Source organism: Phoca vitulina, unplaced genomic scaffold, assembly GCF_004348235.1.
Source record: "Phoca vitulina isolate PV1807 unplaced genomic scaffold, GSC_HSeal_1.0 scaffold2, whole genome shotgun sequence".
Classification (NCBI taxonomy): Eukaryota; Metazoa; Chordata; class Mammalia; order Carnivora; family Phocidae; genus Phoca; species Phoca vitulina.
This window is the reverse complement of record NW_022589705.1, coordinates 89877165-89888637: the sequence shown is the minus strand read 5'-3', so window position 1 is coordinate 89888637 and position 11473 is coordinate 89877165. Positions and strand designations below refer to the sequence as shown.

Genomic DNA, 11473 nt, shown 5'->3' with positions numbered 1-11473 from the left:
AAACCGGAACCTGACTCAAGTCCACCTTAGAATCCATTCTCCTGAGCATCAAAACCTCAGCCCCATTCATTCATTTATTCCACAAATATTTATTAAGATCCTGTCTGTGCTGAGGTCCGAGAAGATCCAGGTGAACAAAACAGAAGGCCCTGCCCTTAGAAGCTTACATTCCAGTGGGAGGAGACAGACGATGAACAATATAAAGAAATAAAGGATACAGTGTGTTGGTGATAAATGCAAAGGAAAATTTTTTTAAATAATAAAAACAGAGCGGGGGGGATATGAAATCTCTTTCTTTATATCCCCAAGGAACCTGTATCATTGGCTCAATGAAAGTTTACCTCATTCACCTGTGACTTTCCCCCTCCCTCCCCGCCACACACACGCATCCCTTTCCCGTGCTGAGGGCAGTCCCTGGCACATTCTATGGCGGAGCTCGCTCTGGTAAATAAGTTTAGGAGTCCTGGATTCTCTAGGCCTTGGGCAAGTCCCTGCCCCTCTCTGGGCCTCAGTCTCCCCATCGGTATAAGGAACAGTCGGACTAGAAAGGCTCCCTAAGGTCCCGTCCAACTCCGACGCTCTAGGATTCTATGAATAGGGTTAAAGAAAACAGGGACCAGCGATTGCTTCCCCACCCTAGCAACTGTTACTAGACGAGGGCCATCTCCTGGTCCGAGTGGAAACTCCTCCCTGAATCGCGAATGTCTTTGGGGCATCCCATCATGCATCGCGACTTTGCCTCTCTAGGAGGCACGTTTTGGCCTCTTTGGTCACGATCATCCCTTTGGATCCAGCCAAAGAGCGCGCCTCGTTCCTATGGCAACCGCGCCAGGTCCACGCGCAGACGGCAGGTAGCAAGGGTCAAAACAGATTCGCAAAGTAGAAGTCCTCGACCCGTTCAGTCCGCGCCTTCGGTGAGCCGAGCCTTTAAGTGTCACGTGACCCCTCCCGTTCGTCCCCGCCCCTCTCCCCTCCCGAGGTCCAGGCTAGCGCTGGTGCGGAGCGGAGGCTCCCGGCCCGGCGGACTAACTGGAGCACGGACGCTGCAGCCGGTTGGGCCGGTGCCCTTTCCCGGTAACTCCTTCCCGGCGTGACGCGCGGAGCCGCGGACGCGGCGGGGCCGGGCAGGCTCGGGGATCTCCCGTCAGTTCCTCCTCGTTCTCGGTTCCCCCGGGCCCGGGGAAAACCGGGAGCCGGCAGGGCCCGGCCCAGGGCTCTCGGTGGGCGGCGGGGAAGGCGGCCGTCTCTTGGAGGGTTGCGACCTCCGGCGGGAGCTCAGACCTGGAGCGTGCCTCCTGGAGCCGCTGCTCTGACCAGGGGATACTGCCCGCGGGCGGTAGCCTACCTGTTGGGCAGGTGGTTTCCTGCCCCGAGGCCGGCACAGTCGAGCTCGAGACTGCCAGCCAAAGAACTTCACAGCCCCCCCGCCTCTTGGGCTGCTCACTGGAGGCGACTGACACGGTGGAATAAGGCAGCGATTGCACTGCGTGATAGAAAAAATAATAAGTATCACTTTCTGACTGTTGACCCTATGTTCAGTAAATCCTTTACATACATTTAACTTCCTTGCTGATCCTTTCAAGGTGGTATTATTCACCTCCATTTATGAATGACACTGAGGCTTAGCAAGTTTAAGTTAACTTGCCCAAGGTCGTAAAGTGGTGGAGGACAGATCCCAATATGACTCTGTTTCCAGAGCCTGTGTGCTTAACCAGTAGCTACCTCACCTTCCCGAGTTTTAGCGCTCTGTACGTGTTTTATAGGGCAGAATAGGTTATAGGTTGCCTTAACAAGGAAGAAACTGAATTGTTTTAGGATTTTTGTTCAGCATGCATGCAGTCCTAAAAATTGGAAATCAAATGAGTCAATTTCGTGAGCACTCCCACGCACTATTTAGACTTCCGCTTGTCAAAATCCACCGCTGTTACAGCTTTGCCTTCCTTAAGTAAGGTGTCGCATTAGACACTTGAACCTTAAAACTTTAGTAATTCATGAAAAGTCAAGATAAATATGACCCTTGAAAATTCACCGTATGTTAGCACAAAGGTCATAATTCTGTACTGTAAATGTCCGTGCAATACAGCACTACCTTGTTCATTAACCAACCAGGATTATTTCTGAACCCACAGTGAATTCAGTTACTGCACTCACCAGACATGGATCTTTAACATTTGAAGACCCTGCCTGGTCCACAGCCTTTGCCATTAATCTCCCTTCACGTGGAAAACTAAATTTTTTCTCCCTAGTTTTTCCTCATCTTTGGTCTCCATTTATAATAACCATATTGCTCATGGTTAAAGAGCATCGTCCCTATTTTCTTGGTCCAGTGGGTGTGGTGAGAATAGAATTGGGGTGCACAATGTCATAACCGTTTTTGTTTTTTGTTTTTTTAGAGTATATCACTTTCCTACTTGTACTTATTTAACCCCAAGAATGTCACAGCTATTGAATTTCATAGTTTTGCACCTGGCAAATCTTACGATCTCATGAATTTATTTAGCCTGTACTCAGTGAAGTGTTCTTAAGCCACGTATTTTTAAATTTAAAGTATTATTGTCAGAATAAGTAAAACAGTGTATTTAAGATGTAGTTGCCTTGATTTTCCTATGTATGTTTTCCCACATTTGCTTATTATTTCTTCATCTCATTCATTTTCAGTCATTTCTAGAGCTTTTCTAATCCAAGGAGTCTGGAAAGTTGCTGTTAATTCTTACTGCTCATCTTTTCATCTATAATAGTTCTTATGTATGATATATTCAAAAATAGTAGCAAGATTGTTGATTTTAAAAGACCTGGTCAAACAGATTGACACTTTTCCTGCCAAATAGAGTTTGTTTGTTTTATTTTTCATCTATATATCTTATCCCTTTATCTAAAAAGCAAGACTGTCCAGGTTTCTACCACTGAAACTTACTGCCTCTTCGATCATTTCAGCTCTGGAAAGGAAGAGAAATGGAAGTGAAAAAGTTGAGCATTTCCTGGCAGTTCTTGATAGTTCTGGTTCTGATCCTGCAAATTCTGTCTGCGTTGGATTTTGACCCATACAGAGTCCTAGGGGTCAGCCGAACAGCCAGTCAGGCTGATATTAAAAAGGCTTATAAGAAGCTCGCCCGGGAATGGTAGGTGAAACAAAGAAATAGCAGTTTAATATAAGCTAAGCAGTTTTAGTAGGGGAATGAAGCCTAAATTATGGTTAGCTTTTATTTATCTCTGTTTCTATAAATATATGTATCTGTCTAAAATATTTTATTGGGGAGAACTAATGTTCATGTTATTCTTTAATTTTTAGTGATGAGATCCAAAGCCTGTGTTGCTATGAAACCCACTTTTGAGAATTCTTTGGCCTAAAGGATTACCCTAGATGCTGCTAGCGTATTTAATGTTAAAGTCAAAGGGAGCTTTAGTTTTAAAATACATATGTAAATAATCAACCATGGATCAGCTAACCATCCCCATGATGTGTTATTCATAAAGTAACTCTTTATGAGTGTCATTGCTGAAGGGAACACCCTCCAATCCTGTTTTCTAAATTATTAATATTAAGCTTTCAAGAAAATTTAGAGTAAGAGCTTTTTGCCCTCAATTTTACAATATTCGGGAACTGAGTACATTACTCTTAAAAATCATCCTATAGAAAAATCATGATTTTACCTAGATAGGTTTTGTATTTGCTAAAGAGTATACAAGTGTTTGTGAATTAGCAGGATAGCAATGAATTTAAAACTTACGGACAGACATCATCAGTTTTTTCCCCCAATGCTTTGGACATGCCAAAGAAGTAGAAGTATCTGGATCATATAGCTGGAGGGGAGCAGCAGGAGGGGAAAGGATGGGAAGGGCACAGGTGACTAGAAGCTGGGGGAGCCAGTCATAGATAATAAAAGCAGGTTTGGGATGAGACCGATCGTTGTGCACCTACTGCGTGCCAGGCTCCAGGTTCTATGCTTTTTATCTTATTTACATCTTATAATTACCCTATGAGGGAGATATGCTGTCCCTCTTTTACTTGTGGGGAAACCTAGGCTCACTGTTACTAAGTATTACTTCTGGGCTCCGTAGCTTGACCTTCTGTGCCAATAGGTAGTTTATTGCTTTTTTTTACTTTCTAATCACGTACACGTCTGAGCAGACGTAAGGGTGAGTGGGTTAGTGTTGGGGCGGGCAGGAAGCTAGGCGGAAGCAAAGCTTCCCCATGCAGATGACATTGCAGGCTGTGCATGACTCTGCCTGGCACCATTATTCTTCAGTGAAGGACGTAACTTAGTTTTAAGCTGGTTGCGATAAAGGTAAAATATAGTTTAAAATACAATGTTTTGAATACATAAATATTTTAAACCAAACTCCAATCACAGAGAATCCAGAATTCGATACTAAAAACACAATCTGATTATGTGTGGCCCCTTTCCAGGGATTCTCTTTACAGCAAAATTGTTTCAAACTCTTGCCTCTTTATATTCAAAGCAAAATACATAAATCTGCAATAAATCCATAAGGTAGCAACATTCTTTCGGACAGGGTACTGGCCTTTGGCAACATTTTAAAAGCAGAAATCGCTTGAGTATGTGGGATTTATTAAAATGTACAGCTTTGTCTTTTCTGTCTTCCAGAGCTGAAAAGGGTGTTATGCTATTAATTAAATGAGTCATATGCTTCTCTTCCTTAATTAGATTCTCTCTAGGAGTCATTCATCACCTTAGAAATATAGAGAGTATCATCTAGGGAAAGTCTAAAATTTTACTTCACCTTTGTATTTTCACTGTGTTATTCCTTGTCGCCGTTTTGGCTATGGCAGGGTTTTATCCCTAAAATCGTTGGTTTCACTTCATGATGGCTTCATATGCACTGAAAATAGCCAGTTTGACTTTTTGGAATGAACAGCAGCCGGGGGAAGTGGTTAATCATTGAATTGGGTTTGTAACTCTCCTCTGCTAGGTTTTACTACTAAGTAATGTTTCTTAAGCTTCTCAAGAGCTTTCCCCTTCTTTGGTGAAACCATTTCAAGTGACTTTTTTCTCTCAGGAAAGCTATGTTTCTCTCCTAATAATTAAGTTTTAACATAGGCGCCTTTCTGTTGTCATCTACATTGGCAAAATAAACACCCTCACACCCCAAGAAAGAGGCGTCCTAAAACTTGATCGGAAACAAATGAGTATAACATGGTCAGTCACTGGAACAGTAAAACGATTTGTCTATGACTTTTCTGTATTACTTTTTCTACAGCCAGTAGATACCAAGTACAGTATTTTCTTCATTTCCAGGTTTAAAGGACGTGTATCATATTGCGGTCGGTGACATGTTTCCTACACACTGAAAATAGTATTGGGCAGTTCTTTCCTAGAGCTGGATTTATCCTTTTTTCTACACGTTTGCCACCTTGTGGTAGTGTCCTGCAATTAGGAAAATATCCCTTATAACCTGAAACTGTCTTGTGGTTTCCCCCTGTTCTCTGGCCTTGGTTTTGTCTGCGTCAGGATCTGTGGTTCTAACCCAGCCACCCTCACAGCCCTCTCCTTGGTTTGGTCTCCTCAAAAGCCCCTTCCAATCCTTCTTCCCCTACCACATTCTGTATGTTAAATCTTCATTTGTGTGAATGCATCATTTCTCTCTTTTCAGCCTTTAGCCTAAGTCTGAATATTTAAAACACTTTTTTTTTTTTTTGTCATCCAGAAACATGCTTTGGAACCACCATCTTGTTTCCTTAAATCATACTATTTTCATTATACCCAGCTGACATTTTTTTTTTCTCACCAATATCCATAATGAGAACTAAACAGTTAAGGGAGGAATGATGTCTAAATTCAACAGCCAGCCATTTTCAGTTTATTTTTAGAGAAATCAGAATATGTGGTATAATTCATTCAAACATGTTCCTGCCAGAATAAGCTGATCAAGTCATAAATTTTCTTTATTCCAATGTACTTGGTGCTGTTTTTAGTAGTCATTTGCTTCCAGGTGGATTGTTTCTCTTTCCTGAACCTTTGCTAGAGGAAATTTACTAAAAGTTAGCAGAAGTGGTTACATAAAGAATAGGCTCTGTAATAGAGTCTCTTAACAAAAAGAACGTTGAAAAATCAGTTGGTATAAAACACTGATTTAGGTCTTGGGGGGATCCTAAGGAAGTAAAACCTAGCCCCTACTTTCCAGGACTTTAAAAATCTCCAAAGCGGAAATTGGCATAAACACAGGCAGATTACAGAATAATGTATGACCGCAAATGGATATAGTTACTTGTCAGCTGTATAAAATAGCAAACATTAGTTCTAACAGAAGTTTAAATCACTGCATAAACTGTAGATTTTTCTCACCTCTTAAAACATGGGGCCTGGAAATCATTATCCATTTATAGGTAAAAGGCCACCTTAGGCAAAAAGGGACAAGCAGAGCAATAATGAAACTGAAATGTTCTCATTTGAACATCAGCAGCCAAATGCTATTTGGAACATGGTTGACACTAAATGAATTCACGCCGTATCGGAAAGCTATTTCCTGTGTCTACCTGAGTTGTCAGAAGAAATCCCTTCCTTGATAACATTCTAACGTTGGGATGAGTTGCTGCCATCCTGGGAAGAGAAGTGGGTTCTTAGGGCTCAGTGTCGTTAGCCTGGAACCAGCTTCAGCAGTGTTTAGGAACCAGGTAAAGACATGCCTACAGCACACCCTTCCTCAGTGGGATGCTGCCGAACTCCCTGGCGCTTTGAAAATGTGCCCCGCTGAAGTGCTTTGGGTAGAAACACCTGTTTCAAAGTTTCACTTAATTATTATGGTCACGTGAAGCAAGTGATTGCTTCTGCCATTTATTTTTAAGAAACCGTCCTAACAGAATGGCCTTCCATTTGCCTCTGATGTAGTGAACTGTGTGTACAAGATGTTAATTGTGTGTAAAACATTAAATCCACGCTCACTGCCTGCCCGTTTGTGTTTCAGGCATCCTGACAAAAACAGAGATCCTGGAGCAGAAGACAAGTTCATCCAAATTAGCAAGGCTTATGAGGTATCATGTCAAACTTGTGATGCATCCATTAGCTCTGATAAAATATTTTTTTAAGTGGCCAGTTTTGTAAAGACCTCTCAGAAAGGGCACACTCCCAATGCCCTTGACCCAGTTTCTAGATGATGGTAGAGAAAGCATATTTAGCCACATCCAATATGTTGAAATTGGTGCCTGAATACTTCAGCCCTTAAAAAACAAAACAAAACAAAACAAAAAAACTGGCCTATTTTAAAGGCTTTAATTGGAATTATAGAATTCTCAGAATTCCTAAATGTAGGTCTCTATTTCCTTTGTAGGAACTTTTATCACATGCTCACCTCAGCAGCATATATACTAGAGCTTCTGTTAAAGAAAGACTGGTGTGCCTGTATTTATTAAAGTTGCACAAGGTTACAGGTACATGTAAACACAAGATTTTCAACAATTTTCCAACAGGTCAGCTTAAGTAGCTTGGTCTAGAATGTGCGCAAAAGATAAGTCCGTGGCTTCCTGATTTGTGTATGGTAATGCTCTTCGAGAGACAGCGCTTGGCTCATAGAATGGCACATCATCCTAAAACAGCTTCTCGAAGTGTAGACTTCAGAGTTATTTCTGAGTAAAAACAAAGCTAACGTACAAGACACTGAACTCAGTTCTGTGGCGACTTTTTGGTGTCCGCAGCTTTTCCTATCTCGGTTTGAGTTATTCCAACTTAAGTGGCATGACCTAGGCCATTTTTTTGTGGTCAACATTATGTTAAGTTTTATTTGTTTTACTGATGTGTCGAGTACTCTGAGAACTCAAAATCTCTAAAGCCAAGATGAACGCGAATATCTGAAGGACTAAAGTCTTTCGGTCTTGAAATACTGAACGTTTCTATTGAGAGAGGAGTATCCTGGCATGTTGGAGACTGCATGCGGAATGTCGAGCTGTGCTATAGCTTTAAACATTTCTTTTCTTCCTGTGTCTTCCATGCTGCTCACAGGATAGTCCTTGGGGTAAAACTTTTTCCATTTCACAGATTTCCTATTGTTGTCTTTCCTTATAGATTCTTTCCAATGAAGAAAAGAGGTCCAATTACGATCACTATGGAGATGCCGGAGAGAACCAGGGCTACCAGAAGCAGCCGCAACAGCGGGAATATCGCTTCCGGCATTTCCATGAGAATTTTTACTTTGATGAATCCTTTTTTCACTTCCCTTTTAATTCGGAGCGGCGGGACTCCATTGATGAGAAGTATTTATTGCACTTCTCGCACTACGTGAATGAAGTGGTTCCAGATAGCTTCAAGAAACCCTACCTCATCAAGATCACCTCAGATTGGTGCTTTAGCTGTATCCACATCGAGCCTGTTTGGAAAGAGGTAGTTCAAGAACTGGAAGGATTGGGTAAGATCATTTTATTTGCTAGAAGGTGTCTTTATAGAAGAAGGTAGCTTTTGTATCTTGAATTTTATGGGCTCCTGGGGAGAAGGGACAGTGAGATTTCTCTTCACAAGTTCATGGTGACTGGGGTTTTTCCAGGGACACATTTTCGGAAGAAGAAATGTGTCAGCCATTCTCATTTTGCACTACGAATTTGAAGCCTTACATGTATAGTTTCCTAACATCTAGTTGGGGGCCTAATACATAGGGGAAGTTTAAAAATGATTGGTTGAACAAAGCAGCCCTCAGGCATCAATTTTGTTGCTGGTGGGATCTGCAGATTGTTCTCATCAGTATGATTGAATTTGCTAGAGCTGCCGTGACAAAATACCACAAAACAACAGAAATGTATTTTCTCACATTTCTCAAGGTTAGAAGTCCAAGATCAAGGTGTGGGCATGTTTGTTCTTTTTTTCTGAGGCCTCACTCCTTGGCTTGCGGATGGCCGCCTTCTCCCTGCATGTCCACATGGTTGTGTCTCCATGTGCATGTTTCTGGTATCTCTCTCTCTCTTTCTGTGTCCTAATCTCTTTACAAGGACACCAGGCATATTGGATTAGGGCCCACCCTAACGACCTCATTTTAACTTAATTACTTCCTTAAAGGCCCTGTCTCTAAATACAGTCACATACTGAAGTACTGGGGGTGAGGACTTCAGCTCTGTCCCTAACACTCATGGTCATGGGTTACCACTCTGGATCACAGATTAGCCCTTCCTGTGTTCATGGTTACCACTTAGTGCCAGGAAAATGCCAGCAATCCAGACAGGGTATTTATTTTAATGACTGAAAAGTTGGAATTACTGAATTGTGTGTGTGTGTGTGTGTGTGTGTATGTGTTGTGTTTTATAGGTATTAGCAGACCTATTCTTGAGTAACTAAAAAAGGCCAAACTCAATCATAGGGGCCAAGAGCCTGGGTGTCTTTGGAGAGAACAGACCAGTGAAAACCATTAGTTTGTTTATCCTAAAACAGAAATTTTCAGCTTGTGGTTCAGAAGCACTGCAGTGTGCCAAAATGCTTTCGTGAGACTGAGTAAAGAAGTTCTTGGAAGAAGATGAGGAAATAAGTTTAGCACAGTGTCAAACATGTGGTGGGCAGTCAGCAGATGCTTGCTGGTGGTGCATAATGAGTGAACGAGAGGGTGAGATCAGCTGGAAGCCCCTGGGTTGAACAGCTTCTTAGTCAAAAAGTGTAATTGCATCTTATACCCCACTAGGTGGTATACTGAAACCTATTTAACCTCCTTCGTCTAGGAGCCGACATTCAGACCCAATAGCAGAACATAAATGTTAAACCACCGCGTAAGTTAGGAAGGCAATGCGTTTACACCAAAGTCAGATTAGGGCCAACATTCTATTTTAAACATGCCAGGTGAACAACGTGAAGGAGCGAAGCACGGTGGTTACCTGTGTCCCATCCCTGGGCTTGGGAGTCATAGGCCAGTGTTCAGTGTATGTGCTGCTCCCATGAGCACCAGGCAGACCAGTGTTCAGATCTGAGCTCTGTCATTTACTGTCTTTGTGTCCTTGGACAAATTACTTAATACACATTTCTCCATCTCTAAAATGGGTGTAATAATGTCAAACCAACAGGATTAATACGAAGATTAAATGAGAAAAATATCTATTAAGTTTCTAGTATATGTTAAGCACAAACGTAAAATGAGCCCTAGGGAATTTCTAATGAACTAGGTTTTCTGGTTTACCAAAGTAAAAATTTTTAAAACACCTATTTTATAAATTTTTAAAAATCAGTCTCAAATACATGAGTCTCCTTTCTTGGACTGACTGGCTACCAGGCACCGACTTTTGACTTACGTTCAGCTAAGTCTCACAAGGTAATTAGAAGTTGGGTGGGCAGGAAACCAAGGAGGAACATTACAGGCAGAGGGAACAGGGCAGCCAGAGACACAGAGAGCATCCAGGGGAGAGGGGGTCGCAGGGTGTGACTCTGGTGTAGCTGAGGGGGAGCAAGCAGGAAGAGCACACTGGGACCAGGTAGTAAGGAGCCTTAAAGTCCAGGCTCAAGAAGCTGGACTTTATTTTACAGTGCGTAATAAAGCCAAGAGAAAATTGTCACGTAGAGGCATGATTTAATCATATCTACACTTTAGAAAGCTGTTAGAGACGCTTGAAGGACAGATTGAAGAAGGTCAGAAGAGTGGCAGGGAGGTCACCAGCCCTGGCAAGACAGCAGCCACTGGCCCAGACTAGGACAGAAGGAAGAGAGAGGTGGACAAGTGTAAGATATTTGAGAGGTAGGATCGTGGAAGTCTGGAGGGACCTGGCTCCTGGAGACCACCTGAATGTGAGGAATGAGGAAAAAAGGAGAGAGGGGGACAAGATTGACTCTGCATTCTGACTTGAGCCAGTGGATGGGCAGGGAACGCAGGGAAGAGCTGGATTTGAGAACTTGTTCTAAATCGTAACTACGTTTGGACGTACTGCACATGATGACATGAAAATAGTAACACTAGCTTGTATTTATGGAGAATTTACCATACGCCTAGCACAATTGTGTCAACGCATATGAAACAACAGCCATTCAAGGCAGGTGCTGCTGTCATCCTTTTTTACAGACACGTAGCTCATTTTGGGAACCTCGTCAAGGTCCCACCGTTGGCGTTCGGCAAAGCTGGGATTTGAACCGCGGTAGTCTGGCCCTAAGTCCGTGCATCGCACACCATGCCGTATCGCCTTTTAATGTCCTTAAATCTTTGATGATGGAAGATCTTGCTATTCTTTTGGGTTGTCATGCTGTTTGATTATAGTAAGTCAGGACTCAAGTGACAAGGATGTAAGAAGCTGAATTTAGATCCATAGAAGTGACATTTACTGAGGGTTCAGTCCATTCCCCCACTGCACCCCCGAAGTTCCCTGGAAGGCTGGTTTTGACCAAATGTATTAGATTAGTTTGGTTTATAAACCATTTTCCTCTTTGGAACATTTGGATTAGTTGAAGATTCCCGACAGTCAAGGTCCACTTGGTTACAGTTGGGTGGCAGCACGATGAGGTCTTTACGGCGTCCACGGCCATTTCCCTGCCCAGTGAGGCGTCCACGGCCATTTCCCTGTCCC

The 11473-nt window shown here is 42.6% G+C and overlaps 1 protein-coding gene across 2 annotated transcripts in view; it reads left to right on the top strand.

Annotated features, from left to right (window-relative positions):
- Positions 1-970: 970 nt before the first annotated feature.
- DNAJC16 (DnaJ heat shock protein family (Hsp40) member C16) overlaps positions 971-11473 on the top strand; it is a 39947-nt gene continuing 29444 nt past the window's right edge. The window contains exons 1-4 of one of the 2 annotated variants that reach the window (XM_032393137.1): positions 971-1074; positions 2935-3119; positions 6925-6991; positions 8019-8358. In XM_032393137.1, the coding sequence (XP_032249028.1) occupies positions 2953-3119; positions 6925-6991; positions 8019-8358 (574 nt within the window). In that variant the 5' untranslated portion in view covers positions 971-1074; positions 2935-2952. The remainder of the gene's footprint in view (positions 1075-2934; positions 3120-6924; positions 6992-8018; positions 8359-11473) is intronic. The other variant, XM_032393144.1, reaches the window with a different exon arrangement.